The sequence below is a fragment of the Pimephales promelas genome, chromosome 13 (genome assembly GCF_988280905.1).
Source record: "Pimephales promelas chromosome 13, fPimPro1.hap1.1, whole genome shotgun sequence".
In the NCBI taxonomy this organism is placed as follows: Eukaryota; Metazoa; Chordata; class Actinopteri; order Cypriniformes; family Leuciscidae; genus Pimephales; species Pimephales promelas.
This window is the reverse complement of record NC_142781.1, coordinates 34,137,413-34,161,361: the sequence shown is the minus strand read 5'-3', so window position 1 is coordinate 34,161,361 and position 23,949 is coordinate 34,137,413. Positions and strand designations below refer to the sequence as shown.

The following is a 23,949-nucleotide window of genomic DNA, read 5'->3' as shown; positions in this document are numbered from 1 at the left end:
TATGGGCGAATATGAACGAGAAATGTCCTGGTTATATTCTATATTTCACCCCTACATCAAAAGAAAAGAAACAACAATAAATTAAATCTCAGTGTCACAAAAAATACGTTTCATTTTCTTGATATTGAGGTAAATTTGACCTTGAAATATACTGACTGTGTTGCGAGAATAGACCAGAGCTTAAATTGGTAAATTTGATTTGTTCTGCTTATATTTAATATTTAGTGTGTAGTTAATTTAATACAAATATAAAACGTTAGACGTTAATGAAAAAAAAATATGCTAAGTTGGACATTTCATGTCATGGTTTGTTAAAGCAATATAGAATATGGTTAGTTATAATGTGCAAAAAAGGGACATAATGTGGGCCTAATAACAGCAGGGAATAAAACAAAATGTTTACATTTGACTAATAGTAATAATACTAATATATATTATTGCAATGGTGAATATTAAATATGAACAATTTAGCCAACTTATTTCAATTAAAGAATGACAACTATTATCATGCTATATTGTTGTTTTTCTTTTAATTAGTTATGTTAATGCTTAAAAACGTTCAAATGGAAGAAAAATGTCTCAATACATAAATCATTATTATTATTTTTATGAAGTACCTCTTGAATCTAATTCCGTGTAAAAGATGAAATAAGCTGAATATCAATGAACAAGATCAAGATTTGTTGTTGTGCTGATTTTCCATTTGCTTTTAATTTGTTTGTTTAATTTTTTTAATCAGAGGTCTTTTAACTTGCCCGTTATTTTCCCAGAATTCCATTTCACCGGAAACTGCCGTTTCGATCGCTCGTTGCTTTTACCACGGATCCGGTGAACTTTCCGTGCGTGAAGCGAGTGGATATCGATTTGGTTTGAGTGAGTAATATTTGTTAAACTATTAGTTATCTTTGTGAGTTCAAATTTTCATTTTCACGCACAGGAGTTTGATGAAACGAAATAATTCGTTGAGAGAGGTCAAAATAAAGGCTTTTTGTGACCGTTAGCTCGCGGCTAACTGTAACCCGGTCCGACTGAACTGATTCCCGCTGATATTTTCTGATAAACCGGTCTCAAATATTAGCTTGAAATGATTATATACCTCTAGATCAATATAATTTACGCGTTTTAGAGCGTTAGCTATTATAAACTTGTTTATTTGCTTAGCTAACGTCAGTTTTTAGTTAACGTTAGTCACATTGGAAAACGTTATATAGCAATGTGAAATCGGCCTTTGAGTTGATTTAAGACCACTCCGCTGATTTCAGCTCTTTCTGTTAATCTCTCTGCTAGATCACAGTGATTAAAACTCATTATGTTGATTTTCAGTCTGTACATGTGATTTCAAGTTGATTGCAGCACTTTCAGGTTGTTCGCATGTTTATTGTCGCTTGTTTAGAGGTCTTTTTATTTATAATACGGTGATATCAGCTTATTTAGGTTATTTCAGACATCTCAACTGATTTTAGGTCGATTTCTGGCTGATTTAGAGCTGTCAGTGATTCTGGAATCAGCTTGTCTGATTTGGTGTTTGACAATTTAAAAGCTTTATACTTAAAGGAATAGTTGACACAAAATTTTAAATTATCCCTTAATTTACTCACCCTCAAGCCATCCGAAATGCATATTTCTTCTTTCAGACAAACAAAAAAAAGAGTAAAAAAAAAAATCTCTTTCAAACTTTATAATGGTAGTGAATGGTACCTGGTACGATTTTGAAGCCCAAAAAAAGTGCTCCATCAATCATAAAAGTAATCCATACGACTCCAGTGGGTTAATAATATGGTTAAACGGTGAGTCAATTATGGGATAATTTTCATTTTCGGGTAAACTATCCCTTTATGTACGTGCAATGCATCTGTGTTAACTTAAGTAATAGTAAAATAGTCACAAACTAATATGAGGAGAATTGCAAAACGAAAGAACTTTAATGTTCAAGTGGAACAGTAAGTGTGCATCGTAGCAGCCTAAACATTTTTGGCATATCATTGGCAAGCCCCCGTTATTTTCAGTTGCTAATGAAGTGTGTTTCTCTTCTGTTTAAGGTGGGTGTTTTGCCCAAGATGTCTTTCCCTCCTCATCTCAACCGGCCACAAATAGGCATCCCAGCAATGCCACCAGGAATCCCTCCACCACAGTTTGCTGGATTTCCACCATCGATGCCTCCCGGTAATTAGGATAAACTAGATAAATCAGACCTTCTGTAGACACATTGTGTTAGCAATGGCGAAGTCATGGGTTCAATTCACAGGGAACACATGCTGGCGAAATGTGTGCTTTGGATAAAAGCATAACAAATGCAAAAATGTTAAATTAATGATTATAGCAGTCCAGAGCATTTAGTGTCATCTGTGACAACTTTATTGATTATTATTACAGCGATGTGTTGCTTGCTTTGTGTATTAAAAGTCACACCAAGGACGATAACTATAATGATAATGATATAGTTCTGAATATCCACGGCAAGTTTATTATCTGATGATGATGTTGTCTTTTCTCCCCCTAGGAACCCCAATGATTCCTGTCCACATGGGGATTATGACTCAAGCCCCTACGGTAATATTCCTTTATTATAGGGAAAAAAATATTAATATTTGCATTAGAATTTTAGTCATTTCCAGTCTAAATGTATGTAAGCAATTTCCCCTTTTTTCTGAAGCATCCCTCTCTATTTATTGATGTGTTTTGCTCAGAAATGCGCTTAAAAAGATGTTTTTTATGGCGGCAAATTAAATAAAAAATGTTTGATCCTGAAAAACTAAGACCGAGGCAGGGTTTTCAATAAAATAACACAAGCAAGGATGATATTTAATAAATTATTTATATGCACAGTAATAAACTGCAATATTTACTTGCGTATCGTCGCTGTCGGGCAGAAACTTTGTATCCATATTTAGTTTTTTTGTTTTGTTTTTAAATATATAAATCATTGCTAGTGGTCTTCCTATATGTCTGTCTGTGGGTTTTGCAAATATTTAACACATGTAAAGTGTTAAAAAGAGCTTGTGACTAAACTTTGTATCTTCATTGGATCCTCAAACTGTCACTCAAACTTCTTGAATCTTGAATGAAGTGGCGGACGCAGTTTGGACCGTCTCTGCTTGTTTGCAATTCAACGGTAAATAAAGAGCTGGTTGTTTGAATATGTGCAGTATTTACTCAAGAAACACAATATATATTTAGGCTAATGTGTTATGTATTTGAAGAGTGTCTTAGTCTAGCATTTGTAGTGGAGTCATAGCCAATACTGTCTTAAATAGCCTGTTTAAAGCACTTGATCTTTTATGACATGAGATTTTGGTCATGTGACAGAGCTCCCACATGCCTACAATTAACTTTATAGGATAAATGTAGTGCACTTACTGCTTCAGATGTGGCTGTTCAAATGACAGACAAAACTAGTATGTCCGAAATTCTCAGAAATTTGCTGGTCAAAAACCTCGTTACTCTATTTAAGCTTGATTTTGGTTTTTATGTTATTCATTCATGACACATGCAAACATGTTAAATTATTTGAAATGTCCAGGTTTTGATTCCAAAAAAAAAAAAAATCAAAGCGGTTTTGGACATACAAGGTTTCCGACGCACAGCGACGATATGTTTGTACAGAAACATTTTAATACACAAAATGTGCCATTGAAATGCTTCCATGCATTTCTTGAGTAATGAACTTTTGAATCAGGATTTCAGAGACAAGTCACAAGCACTTTTTTTTGTCACATGGCTACAGTATTAATTGTGATGTGATGTATCAGGTTCTTTTGCCCACGGCGATGTCTGTGGTTAGTAAAGTTGCTGCTCCCAGGAAGGAAAGTATGGCTGTTCGGGCAAAAGACGACGATGACAACAACGGTCCCACAACCACCGTGTTTGTAGGGAACATCTCTGAGAAAGCCTCTGACATGCTCATCAGACAGCTGCTGGCCGTAAGCATGACCACATCCAGAATAACAATACAGTCTAATGCACTTATCAATGTAGAGGACTTATGAAATACTGCCATTTGAGTTTTAATCCAAAGTGAAATAGTTTAAAAGTTTGATGTTTGATGATTACAGAAATGTGGTTTGGTGTTGAGCTGGAAACGAGTTCAAGGTGCCTCAGGGAAACTCCAAGGTAACACACAATATCTCAATTCATTTAAAGAGATAGTTCACCTCAAAATGAAAACTCTGTCAATAATTACTTGCCCAGGTGTTGTTCAACCCCGTAAGACTTTCAGACTTCCGGAACACAAATTAAAGGGATGGTTCACTTTGAAATTAATTTTTGGTATGTTTTATTCAAGATGCATCCAAGATGTCAGTGTCTTTGTTTCCGCAGTATTTTCAATTTTGATATTTTTAGGTCAGTCGGGCCACCCTTAAAAATATTCTTTTTTGCCGTAACCCGACCGACCCTGTCAATTTAGGGCCGACCCAATTTTTAATTTTTTTTTCCTTTTAGTCCGACCGACTTGCCGGTTGTAATGTGCGTTAAGACCGACCGTTTTTTTTACTCTTCAAACGACTAATTCAAATTCAAAAAAACAATATTAATTATATTTTAGTTAGTATTGTGAAAGTTGCTTATGTCTACATACAAACGTAGGCTACGTTCTTTCTTTTAAATAAAAACCCGAGGCGCCATATGTTTACACCATTGGTTTATGCGTGTCATATATATATATATATATGGCTTGTACGTTCGCTTCGTTTCATTCAGTGTTTCCGCTTGATAAACCCGGTATTAAACGGGCAACAGGGCTGAATATCAACCATTTCTATATATAAATAATATATATATTTTTTTTAAATTTCATTTTTTTAAAATTCATGATCACCATGACCAAAATTGTACTTTTTTCTTTTTACACTGAATCTTGAAAACAAAAAAATATTGACCTACCTACTGACCCTTTTAAAAAAAAAATTTGCTGTTACTGCAAACCAAAATATTTTTAAAGATGGCCTCAGTTATTGTCTATCAGTCAGGTCTATGGTCACCAAAAAACAAACAAAAATAACGACTTTATTCAACTATTCATTTCCTTCTGTGTGGGCCTCAAATGAGTTCATGTAGTTTAACTTTTCTGGGCCGGCAAGTTTCAATCCCTTAGAAGCCCATGGAGGAGTGAGACAGCTCTCAGATTTAATAAAAAATATCTTAATTTGTGTCACGAAGATGAATGAAAGTCTTACGGGGTTGGAACAACATGAAGGGAGAGTAATTACTGAGTTTGGGGTGAATTAACCCTTTAAGCTCAGTTTGTTGCACTGCCAGACTGTGAATGTTGTGAATATGTCAGGCTGGCGGCTCACAGATATTTTTTGTTCATTTGCGTTCAGCGTTTGGTTTCTGTGAGTACAAAGAGCCTGAATCTACTCTACGAGCTCTACGGCTGCTACACGAGTTGCAGGTCGGAGAAAAGAAACTTCTGGTCAAAGTCGATGCCAAAACCAAAGCACAACTGGACGACTGGAAAGCAAAGAAGAAGAGCACCAGTGAAAATGGAGTTAGTATGAGAGCAGTTTGATATCCAGGCGATCAGGGCTTGACATTAACACTCGCCAACCCGCCAAATGCGGGTGAATTTCAGCGTTGGTGTGTAATGCAGTCACTCCTAGCCACTTTGGCGGGTTGAATTTTATATAATATACAATTTTCAACTGTAGTCTTTTAAAGGGCATCTGAAATAAGTTGCTAGTGTTGACAGTATTGATTTTTTTTAATACATATTGATACGGAAGTATCTGAAACTCTCCTGAATAGATACTAAAGAGACCAGCTGCGTGTTCTCGCTCTCTAATCTCTCCGTTTCTCTCTCGTTTTAGTTGTTCCAGATGAATATTGTTGGTGGTACAGGACTTGAATTCTGTCGAGGGATTGCGCGTATTGAGCACAATTTTACTTATTCCCAAAGTGCGTGCACACAAAGTATATTGGCTATATAAAATAGTATCGTCAGGTCTTAAAGTGACAGTAGCCTAATATACCGGCTGCCAAATTATGACATGCTATTAAAAATATCTATATGGTAGTTATTCCCCTATGGTATCGGTGTCCAAATTTTGGCTAGTAACTATGGAAAACAACTACCCACAGTGGCTGGTGAGCAAAAAAAGTTAATGTCAAGCCCTGAAGGCAATACTAAACTAATAAAGTGCTGTTTACTTATTTACTTAAACAGTGTTTACTTGTATGTATGAGAAGAGTATTTGTGTCTTCAAATGCATTTTAGATTTTGCAACTGGTATCCACAATTGTAAAAATGCAGTTTTTTTACTTCATATTTTGTTTCCAAAGTCTTGTTACCTATTTTTATGCGCAATTCTGGATATTGCATAAAAAACGTTGGATGGAAATCCCAAGATGTGGTTAAATTCTAAAAATGCGCATTTAAAAACGTCAAGTTTTTTCTCTGATGTGTATCAAAGTAACATTATTTTGCGATGGGACGGCATAACTGGACTAACCGATCTCGTTGCACAGCATCTGAAATGCTGTTTTGGTGTTCTGCCTGAGCAAAGTTTGTTGTCAAAGTGGTTCAGTATTACACGACTGCATTCCCAAACATCAGTCATCCGCCTCCGAAATGCGTTTATTGCATTTCGTCTGTGTGATCTGAGATGCAAGTAATATATTAAATAACAAAATGATTATATACAGTAGCTTCTCCTACTTTTCTTGGTCATGTTTAGCACTTGATTATCAGGAAGATGGCAACTGTATGGAAACACTGTTTTACTCGCAAACGTTTTATGCGATATTCCCATTTTGTGCATAAGTTAAATTCGCGACTTTAAATGGAAACAGCTAATTTCAGATGCGTTCTGCTCTACACAAAATGATTCTGATTTATGATCTTCTGTGTATCTGGCAGAATGGCAAGGCAGAGGATGCTGGGGATGAGGAAGAGGAGGTTCTGGATGAAGAAACCAAGAAGCGGGACCAAATTGTCAAAGGTGCCATTGACGGCCTGATCCGGGAGTATTCAAACGAGCTCAATGCTGCATCACAGGACGACGAGTCGAGTCGCCGCAAAAAGAAGAGAGACAAGAAGGGCGAGGTTGGCTTTAGATCCTTCTCTGTAATGTTTTTGTATATATATATGTATTATATAAATGTATATATTTTATTATTTATTCCTGTGATCAAAGCTGAATTTTCTGCATCATTACTCCAGTCTCCAGTGTCACATGATCCTTCAGAAATCACTCTAATATGATGATTTGCTGCTCAAGAAACAATAATGAAAACAGATTTTGGGGGAAGATTAAAAAAGGGAATGAAATTAATACTTTTATTCCGCAAGGATGCATTAAACTGATAAAGAAGACATTTAACGTTTACATTAAAAAATGCAATTGAATTTCTATTAATCAAAAAATTCTGAAAAATGGTTTCCATAAAAATGTTAGGCAGCAAAATCTGTTTTCAACATTGATGATAAGAACTAATGTTAATAACTTTGCACCAATAATAATTTAGCAATAAATCATCATATTAGAGTGATTTCTGAAGGATCAGGTGACACTGAAGACTGGAGTAATGATGCAGAAAATTCAGGTTTTACATTTCAAATTATATTAAAATAGAAAACCGTTTTATGTCCCTTTTGATCAAATAAATGTCAGACACACTTGAAAAAATCTCTTTGCAGTCATCACCACACATTTGCTTTCCACAATGTCAGTGTTATATTAGTAGATATAGGGTCACAGGTTAACCATTTTCTGTCTTTGGCTGTTTAGGATGACATCAATGCCATGGAAATGGAAGATGACAAAAGAGATTTGATTTCCAGGGAGATCAACAAATTCCGTGATACCCATAAGGTAAAATACATGCTAATTTACTCCATATCACAGGTAGAGCACAAACGCCTCTTACACCTAGACCTAGTTTAGTTTGACAACATACCAGCATGAATAGATATTTAGCCTGTAAATGGCAAAACTTTTATTATATTTAAGATTTAACTTGATATAGTGCAGAAGTTAGGCATCATTTGAGTCCAGAGCATTTTTATCACTGGCTTGTGTAAACTGTAGCGTGGCCTCCATGTTAAGGGTGGGAAATGTAGTCACACATACAATGCATGGACGTTCTGTGCACTTCCCTAAAAGCTAATCTATTCATTAAACCCCACCATTATGATAGAGATCATATGGTGACTAAACCAAGATGAATCTCACAGCTTTGGAAAAAGTAGCAAGGATAGGATGTAAGTATGAGCTTTCCATTTTTCTCTACTTGTACTGGGCGCCCCCTTCAGGAGGACTTGCACAGGGGCAACTGCACCGACTCGATCTGATATTCACGGGTTTTTAATATCGAAATAACGTCAAGGGGTGTCAAAAGTGTGTGTGAGATCAACTCTACTGTGTTTTTAAAAGGGAAACTGCACATTTTCTGGTTCTCCGAGATATGGGCGGCCAGTGAACCTGTGTGGGTCTGCTAGTAAAAGTGATGTTGGTGCTATAATAAATACTGCTGACTTGAATAACAGTGATTTGGCCCATTCGGCTCTTGTAAAAGTAGGGGGCGCCCCTCCACAGCACACGGACTTTCTGAAGATTTTGCAGGTATGAATTCGCTTTGTGATTGAGTCTGCCAACATCTCTCTACATTCCTGCTTGCTTGCACTCTTTTCTTTTCCTGTGTTTGTGTGTTCACTGAATGTCTACTTATTTGTGTTCTTTCACCACACAGAATTACTATAAAACCCCTTTTTTCAAGCTGACATCTATTAATTAAGGAACACTAAGTAGTAAACTTTGACACATCATTTTGAATGTTTCCTCAAATCATGCGGTTTTGAGTTTTTAATGGATCAGAATTACAATTTTGCAAAAAGTCCCATAGGCTTGTATTGAGGCAGGGACACGAGCAATATCTGGATAGATATATATATCTGACTTGACCAAGAATGCGTTTATTTAATCAAAAAATACAGTAACTGTTTTCTTCATTGAAAATAATAATAATAATAAGAAGAAATGTTTCTTGAGCAGCATATTAGCATATAGAGGGAATGCATTGACGTCACTTTCCCGCCGGAACAGCCTGACTGAGTGGCAAAAGATCTGCTGCGTGACTGGATTTAATAGGGGAAACTGCGAAAATGCGACTAAAACGAACAATTTGATCAATTTAAACTAAATGTAGTGTTCCTTACAACTTACTAAAGATCCAGTGATCCATGGATATTGACACGCAGCCAGGAATCGTGTTGCCTGACATTTATGTTTGCCTGATTTCGACACCGGGGAAATAAAAGCAATATAGACCTAAACATGAAGCAAATTTGCCTGTGAGCACTTTATATAAATACAATATAGGTTTAAATTCGGGTGATCACTTATATCAGTGTTATCATCATATCGTCCAGCCCTAAAACTTTATAGTTTTTCTTTTGGTCCGTGTTTATTAAAAAACATCCAATAATGCAATGATAAATATATAATTGAGTTGTAAATATAAATAACAATACAAAATATATGGGTCTGGTATTATAGCTAAATTCACAAAATGAAAACTGCAAATCCACCTTTCGCTGACTGGAGTCCAGTTGTTTCGATCCATTTGCTCCTCTTTCTATCGCAGTCTGTAAAAATATACCTCCGATCCGATTTTTTGTCAAATCTAGTTGTACAATCAATCTCAAAGCTCTTTCCCACTTTATATGTGTTGTGTTTGTTTTTCGCGGCATTCATGCTGAAAATATATACAGCCGCTCAGTCTTTTTGTCATTCACTATGAGTAACGGCAGGCCGACGGTGACGTCACGCGCATTCCCTCTATTGATCTATCTATATTTTATTTAAATGAACTTGATTATAACCACTGATATCACCCTAGCAAGTGAGTAGCAACATGCTACAAACCACTCAGAGCTCAGAACACACAGCAATACTTATTTTAATGTGCAAGTCGTCATGTAAGATTAGTTAATCAAGACTTGATATAAACTGATCTAAAGATTCACAAAGCCTACTAATCCTATCCTGTCCTGCTTCACTGTTATGTACAACCCAACTTTAACCAGTAGAAACGTTATTTAAGAGCAGCGTCACTTTAAATCTAAATCTTTTAATATGTTTATGTACTCCTGTCTTGTCTTTACCTCCTGTCTACATGTTCATTTGCTCCTGCTGCTCAGAGTTGCATAACACCCATGGTTCAGCGCTTATGAAACAATTCAGCTTATTTCGCAGTAAAATTAGACTCTTTAAATTGTATTTATAATGAATCCATGAGACTTTAGCTTTCTGGGAAGTAGTAGCTGATGATAGACGCCTCTCTGGACGGATATTTTAATAATAGAGCTGTTGAAATGAGACTAAATCCGTGGGTGTCATGCTGGGCTTCAGTGCATTTCGTAATTGCTCGGTCAGATCCTCCGAGGCCCGTGTCGTCTGCAGTGGGGTAAGCAGTCTCTACACCTTCGTTTGTTGCCTTTTCTATCCAAACCAGAACGAAACTGCAAAGAAAAAGAAACAAATCTTAACAAATACAGTATGCAATGCTCTTTTCAAAATGTCTGGAAGTTGTTTGTCAGATTGTTGCAAGCAAAGAGAATAGTTTTTATTTTTTTTTATTTTGTCCTTGTGAATCCTTTGACCTGCTTTTCCTCCCAGGCCTAACAATAAAGGCTTGTAGGGCCACGGAAGCGCTGTGAGTCGCTAGTCAACACCTGTAAGTGCACAAACAACTAGTTTCACAAGGATTGAAGCCTCTTTCTATTGATCATGTGATGAGACGGATATTACAGAGCCCTCAACTGTTTCTCGTCTGATTCAGTGGCAGCAATGTCAAATTTATATTTTAAAAGTGGTTTCCAGGTTTCCTTTTATTAATTGCTGAACAGTTTTATGTCATCATACAGGGCGATTCAAAAGTCCAAGACTCGTTTAGATAATGCTTTAGAAAAATGTCACTACCAAACCTAAAATTAATACGATTTTTTTTTGTGTGTGTTTCTAATCAAATAAATATTTGATGATGCGAGTCTGTAGATTCATCATTGTTTTGTTTTTCATTTTCACTCCTTATGTTGATAATATAAATAAATGCTAATTAGAATAGTTTTCTCATGTGGTCTTAGACTTTTGGTTCATTAATATGAGCGAATATGTGAATGGCATGGACTGTAAACCACTTCCTCATAAATTGATATTGTGTTATGTACTCAATCATGTTGTGCACGAGCAGTTGCTAATCTGAAAACTTCCCTCCCCGTTTTCCCACAGAAATTGGAAGAAGAAAAGGGAAAGCGAGAGAAGGAGAGGCAAGAGCTGGACCGCGAACGCAAGGAGAGAGACAAGGAGCGCGAGAGGGAACGCGAACGACGAGACCGCGAGCGGGAGAAGGACCGAGAGAGGGAGCGCGAGAGAGAGCGAGAACGCGAGAGGGAGAGAGAAAGAGATCGAGACCGCGAGCGCACGAAAGAGCGCGAAAGAGAGAGGGATTGGGAGAGAGACAGAAGTCGTGACATCAGCGAAGACCGCAGCAGATCCAGGTACAAGAAACGTTGTGTTTGTGTCTCGTTTTCAGTTAGTTCACTCTTAGGGGACAGCCCTATTACAGTGACACCTTCAACATTTCTCACATCATTATAGAGGTGAGGGGAAATTGATTCTTAGATGCATCGCGATGCGGACGTGGGCGATTCTGAATCGATTCACAAATATCAAAAATATAATAACAGAGCGCGAAATCCAAACACCCTCCTCGTTAAAAGCTGACGTGGAAATATTTTGGCTTCTATGAAGCTGAAGGGGGAAAGGAGCTGGACAAGAGCCACATTATTTGTAAGATTTGTAGATTAAAACTAAATTATGAAAAATATTATATAAAAAATATTTAATAAAATATTTCGGAAACATCATGAAGCCATATGACACGTTTCCACCCAGAGGAGGAAAAACAATCGGCTGTACCGGTCGTTCTTATATCATTAAAGGACAACTCCGGCGCAAAATGAACCTTTGGTCTAATTACACATTGCTACTTAGTCAACCGTTATCTGAGATTTGTTTTCATGATTGCCGAATGTAAATAGTTATCTCTATCTCTTTGTTTCCGGAAGAAACACAAACACGAACCGTTTTCTTCTCTTCAGTATGTACACATAGCCTACTGTTCGCACTCACCCTATCACCTTATTCACATCTCAGCAGCGCACTCGGATCGGCGTTCGTAGATCGACTGGTAGAGACTATGTTTCAAAGATGGCTTCTTCCTGTATTTGCGAAGTTGACTGTGTGTATAACATATCTTCTTATTAAACTGTATGGACACTGACAAAGTTGCTTCGGTTTGAATGTAGAGACCCTTATTATGCTGTCGTGTTAGTGTGGGGCTATTTTGAGCCTTGTTAGTGGTCATAACAAGCGATTTTTATTTGTCATTACTCTATGCCCTATATACTAGCGTTATACTAGCATTATAGGCTAAACTGTTTTTAGAGATAAAACTATTTACATTCGGCAATCATGAAAATAAATCTCAGATAACGGTTGACTAGGTAACAATGTGTAATTAGACCAAAGGTTCATTTTGCGCCGGAGTTCTCCTTTAATTTACAAGTATGCTCCTAGTTCAGGCACACATTAGTTTCCTGTTGGTTCTTTGCTATGTTAATAAAATATGTTGTACGTTAATTCTTTATGGGTCATTGCTTTGTACTTTTAAAGCAAAGTATTTATAGTCACACACACACACAAAAAGAATCAGATAATCAATAATCACTTTTGCATCGAATCGCAGCCCTCTGAATCGAATCGAATCGTGATTCCCACCCCTACATTATTACATTACAGTGTTTATTCGCTACAGTTTTAGAAAATGGTTATAAAATATGACAAGAACTCAGTTATTAAATTGTAGTATGTAGAAATATCAATTACAGTTGATATTTTTGGCCATCCTTCTGTTAGACTCTCACAAATGAATTGGATTGAATATCTATAATCTCTTAAATTTACCTACACAATTAGATAGTGCCAGTTCAGGTCAACCAATTACCAAGCAATTCTTCATGTTGTTCAGTCTGTGTGTAAAGGTCACATTAGGAATTATAGAAAACACTTCAGCAAAACATGATCAGGTCAAAGTGTCTGAATAAATTGAAGTTTTACTGGTAGTCACTGTATGAAGAATTTTTGGGTATAATATGTCACAATTGACTTCATTTTGCTCTCCTCACTTACATAAATGAACTATACTGTCCTGCACACACTAGTAAAAAAATAAAAATAAAATATATATACACATTTGTTTAATCAATATTAATTTATAATATTTTATGTAGAGCTAAAAAAAAATTTTTTCCAAAATATTCAGACGTTGTGGGTCAAAAAGTGAAGTTCTGGGTCTACAATAAATGACACATATCACACATGATTGGGTGCGGTCTGTTTTCAGAGAGCAGAGTCGCGATAGAGACCGAGATAAGGATAAGAAGCGTGATCGTGAGGAAGATGAAGAAGAGGCGTATGAGCGGCGCAAACTGGAGAGGAAGCTGCGAGAGAAAGAGGCGGCGTATCAGGAGGTGAGTGATCTCTCTTTCTCTGTATTCAGCCTGTCTGATCACATTATTGGATGATTTGTTGTTTTGATACGCTATTTACTTCCTTTACTTGCTGCCTCTCAACAGCGTCTGAAGAACTGGGAGCTCAGGGAGAGGAAGAAAGCCAGAGACTACAGCAAGGAGATCGAGAGGGAGGAGGAACGCCGGCGTGAAATGGTTAAACAACTTTCTTCTCAATGTATTTTAGTCAATAAGAAGAGGCTTAGTCAGTCAAATTGATCCAATAAGAAAACATGATACGATGGTTTGCAGAATAGCGACATTTACAGCATAAATTCCTCAATGCGCATAAAAAAAGTCATGTGACTTTGCGATGGGACGGCATAACTGGACTAACCAGCGGACTAAGTCTGTCATCATAGTGGTTCAGTATAATTCCCTCCCAGAACTGTCTTACAGTAGCCTGGATGCCAGCCGAACTTAGCCCCGCCCACAACATCTGAGGATGGGAAGTTTGGTCTGGACTTGATCCGTTGTGAAGCAAGTATACCCGAACCAAAGGTGTTCGGACCAATCAAATTGTCAGGGCGGGCTTTATACGATGATGGACAGATGATCAACCGTGACGTAATCATGATGTCACCAAAGAGCACTTTGGTTGAATTAGTTTATAACAAAGATGGCTGCCGCTGGAGAACTGAGATGTGTGGATTCAGCCATCGCGTCTGTTATAGGAGATGTAGACAGCGCATTCATTTAAAAGAGGAACAGAACCGCGATCAAGGCATTTGCCGACCGGAAATATGTTTTTTTTCCCGTCCTTCCTACGGGATTCGGTCGATCCAATTGAGTGCAGAGGCACTTCTTTCCTGGTTGGGTTGAAACACGCCCCATAATCACAGCCCTATGGAGCAGATCAGACTAGAGTCTGAGTATGACCGCATCCCCCTCGAAAGCAAAATAACTTTATTGCGTTTCGTCTGCGCGCTCTGAGACTCCAGTAATTTATTATACACAGTGGCTTCTCCTACTGCAGCAACTTCCATTTTTCTTAATGATATTTAACACCTGTTTATCAGCAAGTGAAGATTTTGTTCTCTTTGACTCAATGGATGGAAACGCTGCTTTATTCACAAATCTTATGCGATATTCTAGTTTTGTGCACAAGTTAAATTCGCAACTTTGGATGGAAACATGGAAAAAACAGGTTTATCAATAAAATATTCATGCAGTTCTGTTTTTTTTTTTTTTTGACACATTTATAATCATTACTAATGCGTGCACTTAAAGAGCCAAAAAGGCTCATTATTATGGTTTAGTATTCCTCTGTAATTGTTAGCAATGATAAATATAATATTTAGAGCCCGACCGATAAAGTATTTTGAAGGCCGATACCGATACAAATATTTTGGGGTTTTAAAATCCGATATTCCGATATATCGGCCGATATTTTATTTATTTATTTTTTAAACGACATGATAGTCACAAATGTTGTCATGCTTATTTGAGTTAAGAGAACTGATGGGGATGTTCTTTTAATTGTTATTCAAGCAATCTATGTTTCGTGACCAACTCAACGAGTGTTGCCAACAGGAACGGTGTAGAGTGCCCTCTGGTGGACGAACTATACAACTCCAACACTCATGACATGGTTCAAGCGTGTTTTGTCCGTTTTTATTTTATTTTTGAAATATTCATTTATCGGCCATTATAACTGCAGATACCGATAGTTTGGAAAATGCCTAATATCGGCCGATAATATCGGTCTACCGATATATCGGTCTGGCTCTAATAATATTCTTTCTCAGCTGTGATACTCAAACTATTTTCCGATACTACTCCCCCAGTATATATATATACAGTATATTACCAATTAATTTTATAAACGTGCAACCAATTGACTAATAATTAGGGTAGGGTATCGAATTACCGAGGCTTCACTTTTCTAAAAATAACGAAATCTCGGCAAAATGCAAAATTTGTGACAAAAGGAGTATTTGTGACAGAAGGAGTATTTCCTTCAGAAAGACCGTTGGTTAGCAAGGTTAGCTAAACTTTTTTGACCCTGCCTCTTAAAAGAATCAGAATTGAAAATCGTTAGGAACCGGAATCGAAACAAGAAATCGGAATCGGAATCAGAATCGTTCAAATTCAAACGATACCCAACCCTACTAATAATGAGACAAAATGAAAAACTACTGGTTGACTATAAAAATCTTTAGTCTGGCACAGCCCTGTTGTATTTAAATCTGCAATTTAGCCTGATCTTAAATGCATGTATATTAGAGAGAATGTTTCTTTTTAAATTTCTGAATGTTTCTTTCATCATATCATCCTCTCAGGCTAAAGAAGGGAAACGGCTGAAGGAGTTTCTCGAAGACTACGATGATGACAGAGACGACCCAAAATACTACAAGTGAGTTTTGTGGGCCACTGTGATCTTTTTACATCACATTTAGAGGCAGATAGATCTGAAATGGCATATTACCTTGGTAGTTAGTTAGTTAGTTTTATTTAGTTTTTTAGTTTAGTGCTTTATCCCCATGGGGCAATTAGTTTGAGCTTACATGGTGCCTCACATAAAACACTTAAAGCACATACATTCTAATACATAAAGTTTTTATTACACAGCTCTATTGCTTCAGGCACTAAATAGATCATTTTAGAGTTTGATAAGGCAGGATATTTTAGGAAAAAAACCCTGAAATGTATCAAACGTAACACATACTCAAGACAACCTTTTGTACCTTATTTAACCCTCAAACCGTATTCACTTTATAGCCCTTAATCCTGTAATTTTGGACAAATGTGGGCATAGGACTCAGGTGTGTTCCTAATTTTTATTTATTATAAATGTTATATCACTGTCTTCGATAAAGTTTTATCTATCCATTTATGGTGTATTTTTTATTTTGGGGGTATTTTTGAATTTATTTACTTCAAAAAGTACCATATTTCTATGTAAATTATGCTTATTTTTATGTTTTACTTTTTTTTTTTTTAACTACATTAAAATATCATTCCAATAAGTTCTTAGATCTGATCACAGAAAAACCGTGTTTCATAGAATCAAACCTGTAAGTTATTTATAAAACAATTTAAGAGCACATGGAATAAAATAAAGTTCATGTATCTGATGGCTTGGTCTCAAAACAATAATAATATCTCATTGTGGCAGCCTGGGAACTTGCGGACACTACAATCTGATTCTCAGAAATGTAATATCAGATTTATCTCATGACGTTTTTGAGTACAGTGTGCAGCAGAGCATCTGGAACACGTTGGGATTTGGATGTGACCTAAACGGTTTCTGTTCCTCTGCTTTGCCTGCAGGGGCAGCGCTCTTCAGAAACGACTGAGGGACAGAGAGAAGGAGGTAGAGCTGGATGAACGTGACCGGAAACGAGAGAAGGAAGAGCTGGAGGAGATCAGACAGAGGCTGCTAGCAGAAGGACACCCAGATCCAGACGCTGAGCTGCGCAGAGTGAGTCTACGACTGCGCAGAGTCACTCTCTTACTTGTTTTGCAAATATACTTCAAATATATTTATAGTCATTTAAGTAGATTAAATACGATATTTGAATATATTTTTTTATATTATTTCATTTGATTATAAAGGAACACTCCCCCAGAGTTAGATTCATACCTTTTTCATCTCCGTGCGTGCCGTGACTCTGTCTGACGCACCTACCGCTAGCCTAGCTTAGCACAAAGACTGGATGTATATGGATACAGCTAGCATACTAATCCCAAATAAGTGACAAAATAACGCAAACATTTACCTATTTACATGTTGTGATTTGTATAGTCACAGAATGTACAAATAACAAGGTCGTATGAGACACAGCCATCTTTTAACCGTATAAATATTGGGAACTATATTGTCAATGTTTTTTTTTGTCTTTTAGTATGAATATGTTAGCCTTACTGTTATCTATAAGCTAGTGTGCTTCAAGAAAATGACGGAATTCGCATTTAGAGATATTCCGCCAATAAAGATCAATGATTTTGATGACATCACTGCACTTCAGCTTCTCATCAGAATTTCTGTCCAATCAAATGCTCCCTAGAATAGACAGTGATAATATGCTTCCATTGAGTGGCGTGAGTGGCACGAGAACTGCCACTGACCAGAAAACGTATCGGACACGTTTGAATTCTGCACAGATTGCTGTGTTTTGAAGCGATATGGAGGAGCATAAACATAAAAAATAACATAATAATTTTAAAATAATTATATTTTACGGAATTATTTTATTTTATGAAAAAAATGAATTGAAAATTATTTAATTTTTTTAAATTATTTAATTAGTTTTTATATATATATTTTTATATTTTATTCATGTAGTCAGTAATTGTACATTATGCTGTCTTTCTTTTATCATGTAATTCCCAGTCTTTTTTAGACTTTCAAATACTTTCTTTTTGCAAACAAAAGTGTATTTTGTGATTTATTGCTGGCTGGTGTGTTTCGTGGCTTTGAACCTCCTTCGTACTTCTGGAACCAAACTGGTCACTGTTGTGCTTTTTTTTTGTCATATCTTGCTGATTTTTTGTTTTGTGTGTGTGTGTTGATCAGATGGAGGAAGAGGCAGAGCGTTTACGGCAGCCGCCAGTGAAGCCTGAGCCTGAGGAGGAGAGAGAACACAAACCCTCTCGAGAAGAGCGAGACCGAGGCAGGGAACGAGACAGAGAACGAGACCGAGAACGGCGTAAGGCAGCCGTAGAAACTCACGTTCACACTCACGTTCCCTCTGACGATGATGTTGAGGAAGGGGAGGAGCTAGAGGATGAAGAGGAGCCTAAACCCTGCCTCAAACCCACCATGCGACCCATCATGTCCGCCCCCTCAGTGTCTTCAGCCAGTGGAAACGCCACTCCCAACACGCCCAGAGAAGAGTCGCCCTGTGGCATAATCATCCCTCACGAGAACTCGCCACAAGAGGTCCTGCTTCAGGACGAGAACCGCCCCAAGATCGGCCTTAGCCTCAAACTAGGTGAGTTTGACTTCAGAAGGTTTTGGTCATGGCCAATAACAAATAAAAACTACAGCAGTCAACATTTGAAGTGGATCAAAACCTTTCATCAAAGTTATACATGAATTTTTGCCTTAGCACAGCTTTAACTTTTTTTTTTATCTACTTCAGATGTTTACTACTGTAGCTCTTAGTGATCATCAGCTCAGTTTCCACTTAATATGCTGCACTGACACTATTGGAGAACAATAAAACTTGAACTAAACCGAGCTGAACAATCACACGATTGACGTCTGTAGAGCTGCATTATATTTGAATTGACTTGGTTTGAAAATTAATCAATTGTGATAAAATGTATATTATATGTCAGTTATGAAATGTAAAAAATTTAAATGAATTATTTCATTCTTAATTTAAGTAGATTTTGTTTCATTAATGAAAAATAAGTTGATTAAATATATTCAAAAGTAGTATTTGATTGAATTATTTAATTTATAATATATTTTTCATGTTAACTCGTTAATTTTATAATGGATACATTTATTTTTGCAACATCAATACAGCTTTAAATTGAATAATGGCACAATTTTCTTCCCTAGTGCTTAAATTGAACGTGAGTTAGCTTTATACAACCCTCTACAATGCGTGTAAATCACTTGCACATGCGAGTAAATCTCACTCTGGGCGACTAAAGAATGTCTATTATTGGCCATTGGCTAATATATTTTTTAGATTTTTCTCTCCAGAGTGTGTGGTAGATGCCAATTATAAGTTTAGCATTAATATATTTTCACTTGCTGAACACTGACTAAGCGCTCGAGATTTGCTCTCCGTCAAGCGATCTGTACTAGTATTTCAAATTCTGTTCAGCGTACTGTATTAGACGTACTGTAAACTCCAGTGTGAAGGCGCACAACTTTTTCTTTCTTCAGCTGCATCCCAGTCGTCAAAGTTGTTATATTCTCAATAAATGTTAAAAATAAAAACGAAGTCGTTCATTGTTGTATTAGTAGGCTATGTAATATCTAACTAACGTTGGATGTTTGTTTTGATGGAGCAAACCGATTCTTTGACTGCCTGTTGCTATGGTTACTCACAGCTGTTGTAGGCAGCGCATTTATTTATTAAAGGTAGTGTAGGTCAGAATTTTATAAACTTTTTTTTCCAAATTTCTTTAAACTTTCTGTATATATCAATGCATAATTAAAATCTAAGTTCTCTGAAAAAGAAAGTATAAAAATCGAGTGGATTTTTTGGATACGCGCAAGTGGGCAGGTCCTGTGTGGCAAAAGGGTGGTTGCCATGGTTGCGAGAGAGTGACAGTTGCCTAAGCCAATCCGTTGTTTCGTCCCGGTTCGAAATAATGAGCTGTGTTTAGTGCAGATTAAACGGTCTAGAGTCACTCAATTTTTATACTCTTTTTTTTCAGAGTACTTAGATTTTAATTATGCATTGATATATATATAGAAAGTTTAAACAAATTTGGAAAAGTTTTTATAAAATTCTGACCTACACTACCTTTAATTTCGAATGGTAAACAGGCAGGTTCACCAGAACTACTTTACTAGGTGTCCTCTATCACTTTTTTTAACGGACACCCTGCAGCCAATCAGAATCGAGTATTCACCCAGACCATGGTATAAAGTTATATAAATAATAGTATATCAGTCTGGCAAGTAACCAAAAAAATTCACTAGCCAATGGCGATTCTATTGCCAAGGTTTGCATAGAGGGTTGTTTATGAGTAATGAACAATGCAACATTGTTAATGTTTACACTGTTATTGATCTAAACTGAATCAACACCAAGCCGACATGACCTGAATTGTGACAAGATTGTCTTTTTTTTTTTTTTTAACTCTTTTTTTGGCATTTTTCTTATTTGCAACACAACATACAAAGACAAAGAACAAGGGGCATTATATATTGTATAATATTACTAAAATTGTTCCGCTTCTTTATATGCAAAACATTTTGTCCAGCGCTTATTATATATATGTGTAATTTTATATGTAGAAAGTATGTAATTTTCTCCATTGAGTGTATCTGACAAGATTGTCCTTTTAATGCTGCTTTACCGCTGAAAATGTCATAATTGACCATCTTTGCCAAATGAAGAATACTATAATTTTCTTGTTTATTACTGTGAAGCTGCTTTGAAAGCAATCCGTATTGTATAAAGCGAATATTTAAAGAAATGTTTGTTTACCCCATGACCAGGTCCATCCGGTAGCCCGGGACAGCCCAGCGTAGCCAAACGGAAGAAGCTGCCGGTGGAAAGCGTGTTCAACCGCTTCGACGACGACGAGGTGGACGAGGCGCCTCGGAAAAGGAAGCTGGTGCCTTTAGACTACGAGGATGAGGAGAAGGGAGTGGATGTGGGAGCGATCGACGGAGGCAAAGGAGTCAATACGGAAGAGAAGCGTAAACACATCAAGAGTCTGATCGAGAAGATTCCCACTGCCAAACCAGAGCTCTTCAACTACCCGCTCGACTGGTCCGTCGTCGACACGGTAAGAGCGATGCATGTCGTTGTATGGACTTGCTGCTGCTTATTTCCCAAGCTGTCTAACTTGTGTTTTTGAATATTCCCGCCATTCACAGACACTCATGGAGAAGCGTATTCGACCATGGATCAATAAGAAGATCGTAGAGTACATTGGTGAAGAAGAAGCCACATTAGTTGACTTTGTTTGCTCCAAGGTAAGAAAACAAAAAATCAGTTAAACAGACAGTAGCTGCGTTTCCATTACCCTTCAATTTGCGCAAATTGAAATTGCGAAATGAAAATACGCTCAATAGAAACACGTCAATTTCGCAAAAACTCCCGTTTATCGCAAAAAAGTTTTTACGCTCGCATGAGGAGGTCTATCAGGCAATTCGGAAAAGGATTTTTTTCGCAAAACTGCAATGGAAACGGATTTTGCGCATTTACAGTCACCTGACTTAGAAGACGGAGTGTGTTTTAGGTCCGTTTCTGCAAATAATAATAATAATAATTATCATCATTAGCCTATTATAACATTTATTAGGCTACAAGACGCTAGAAGACGCTTTTATCCAAAAAAGGAACAAAGCAATTCGTCACATCTCATTAGTACAGATAATAGGGCTAAGATTATCACAAATAAACACTTGATTTTGTCCAATATCCAAGAGTGTGTGTGGAGTTTGGAGCACTGGATGGCAGACAGACGCGGGCGCGTCGTGAACACTTTCATTTTCCCATCAACAGTGCAATCAACTTAAAATACTCTAGCATTTCTGGTTATACAGAAAATAATAATACATTATTCGCAACGACTTTTATTTGCGTAATGTCACAATAACAAGAAAATGTTGTGCTTTTGTAAAATAACATAAAACAATCAGGCGCGCTTTATGATCTCCGTGAACTGAAGCGTGAGAACTGAACCAATAGCCTTTATAGACTAAAGCTTGAAATGTCCACATTAAAAAGAACAAATTCGAATCGTAAACTAATACCTTTTGATTATTTAATCGAATGAAAGGTCCCGTTCTCTCTAAAGGTGCATCCGGAGATTGTTTTTAGCTCGTTATTTTGTCAGACGCATTTTATAATAACTCATCTATCTGGAAAAAATATCATAAATATCCAGATTCTAATTTGGCCTTAGAAAACTAGCAAAATCTACATTTTTTTTCTCCCCATATTAATTTGTGAATATTTTAAATGTTCAAAAAGTCATAAACAAATATCTAAAAATTTGTTGAGATGTATATAGCGCAGCATTGGTGTGGTCAAACTAAAATGTTGGTGTTCAACTTTGCGTTTTAAAAATACAACCGTTCATTTTTCGTTTTGCAACGACCGTTAGGACATAATATGAGAGAGTTCTTTAGTAAATTTATTTTTTTTTAAAAAGAAACAATAATTACAGGAATAGCCTCTCTAAACCTCAAAGAAATGCCATCAAGACATCGAAGCAGAAATAAGGGAGAAACACCAGGAACTCCGTGTCTTTCCCTGCCATTAATGCTTGGATAACACACCACGTCTCCTTCCATTAATAATAATAATAATGTCTAGTGCGGTGCATGGCTGTGAAATAGGTTATAAACCTACCAAAGTCCGTTGCCATGATTTTTGGAATGGCTTATCGCGAGAGGAAAAAAAAGACGTTTTAGTCGCAAAACATCGTTAATGGAAACTCCGTCATTTCGCAAGTTTTTTATCGACATTTGGAAAATATCGCAAAAGTTTTGCGCAAATCTGTAATGGAAACGCGCCTAGTTTCTAGTCTCATTGACTTCCATAGTAGGAAAAAAATATACTATGGAAGTTAATGAGACCAGAAACTGTCTGGTTACTGATATTCTTCTAAATATCAGGAAATCGGCTGAGTACATTAGAAAACGGTAAAACCCAACTATTTAACTCTGGGGGAGTGGTAAAATGAGCCCATTTCCAAAAAAAAGTGGATTATCCCTTCAATGATTTAATTTGATTGGTGTCTTATTATTCTAATAGAACTTATCTCTCATTTCAAATTCTTAAATTTGATCAATGAGGCTTACATTTATCAAGATAAGGGGAAAAAAGACATTTATAAAGAAAAGAAATGCCTTTCACAAATATGCAGATTTAAATGGCGGGTATAGAGTTAAGCGTACCAAATCATTCAGCAGACTCTTTTATCCAGACGACTGCTGCTGTTTCTTCTCAGGTCATGGCCCACAGTACACCACAGGGGATCTTAGACGACGTCGCGATGGTAAGTCTAAGCTTTTCGCACCATTGTAAAGACTAGCTCCATCACATGATCTAACTACTTCCCCTCGTCGTCTCAGGTGCTGGATGAAGAGGCTGAGGTCTTCATAGTTAAAATGTGGAGGCTATTGATTTATGAAACTGAAGCCAAGAAGATTGGACTTGGGAAATGAACAAGCATTGAACTTTGCTGTTTACTTCCCGTTTGGGCTGGACAGCTCATCTAGGTTTAAAAACAACTTGGGAAACTCGACCATTTCCAACCTTTGGAGTTAATAAATATTGAGCCGTTTGATTTCTCACGTCCCAGGCGCGAGCACCGACTCTAAACGTCTGCTTTTAGCTACCGAGAGGAAGAGGTTTGATTTTCTCAGGGCCTTCCTGTTGAATCCATCTTCAGAGTAGCGTCATCTTGCCCGGTTAGCGTCTCTTTCTGTGAGTGCCCATTGTAAATTCCTATTGTATTGATTGCCAATCATGCCTGGGTTGTGATTTTACCATTTTTGTTTTTGTTTGTTTTTTGGTCACCATCACCAACCGTACCAAAGAGTTTCCCCCAGTTGTTTCGCTAAAACAAAACCAGTTGATTGGACCCCAACACTGTTCAGACGGTCTCTCACTAAGCTGAATTACATTAAAACGATTGTCTTTGTTTTTGTACTTACCAGTGGATGTGTTTTGAATAAAAGTAATTTTTTTTTTTTAGTAAAATCATTTTGTGTGTGCATATAT

General features: G+C 36.9%; 1 protein-coding gene across 1 annotated transcript; it reads left to right on the top strand.

Annotated features, from left to right (window-relative positions):
- Positions 1-757: 757 nt before the first annotated feature.
- rbm25b (RNA binding motif protein 25b) lies at positions 758-23,920 on the top strand. Its single transcript, XM_039690149.2, has 18 exons — positions 758-873; positions 2,040-2,163; positions 2,501-2,550; positions 3,750-3,920; positions 4,053-4,110; positions 5,322-5,488; positions 6,857-7,042; positions 7,728-7,811; positions 11,229-11,497; positions 13,405-13,531; positions 13,637-13,726; positions 15,853-15,926; positions 16,844-16,994; positions 18,090-18,507; positions 20,706-20,998; positions 21,090-21,188; positions 23,174-23,221; positions 23,298-23,920. The coding sequence occupies exons 2-18, from the start codon at positions 2,058-2,060 to the stop codon at positions 23,388-23,390; spliced, it is 2,484 nt and encodes an 827-aa protein (XP_039546083.1). The 5' UTR covers positions 758-873; positions 2,040-2,057; the 3' UTR covers positions 23,391-23,920.
- The last annotated feature ends 29 nt before the right edge of the window (positions 23,921-23,949 follow it).

Bases quoted from the DNA above. Each gene is read 5' to 3' on its own strand.
- rbm25b (XM_039690149.2), top strand. From the start codon at position 2,058: ATGTCTTTCCCTCCTCATCTCAACCGGCCACAAATAGGCATCCCAGCA. The intron at 2,551-3,749 runs GTAATATTCCTT...GTGATGTATCAG, and splicing joins TTATGACTCAAGCCCCTACG to GTTCTTTTGCCCACGGCGAT. The intron at 15,927-16,843 runs GTGAGTTTTGTG...CTTTGCCTGCAG, and splicing joins GACGACCCAAAATACTACAA to GGGCAGCGCTCTTCAGAAAC.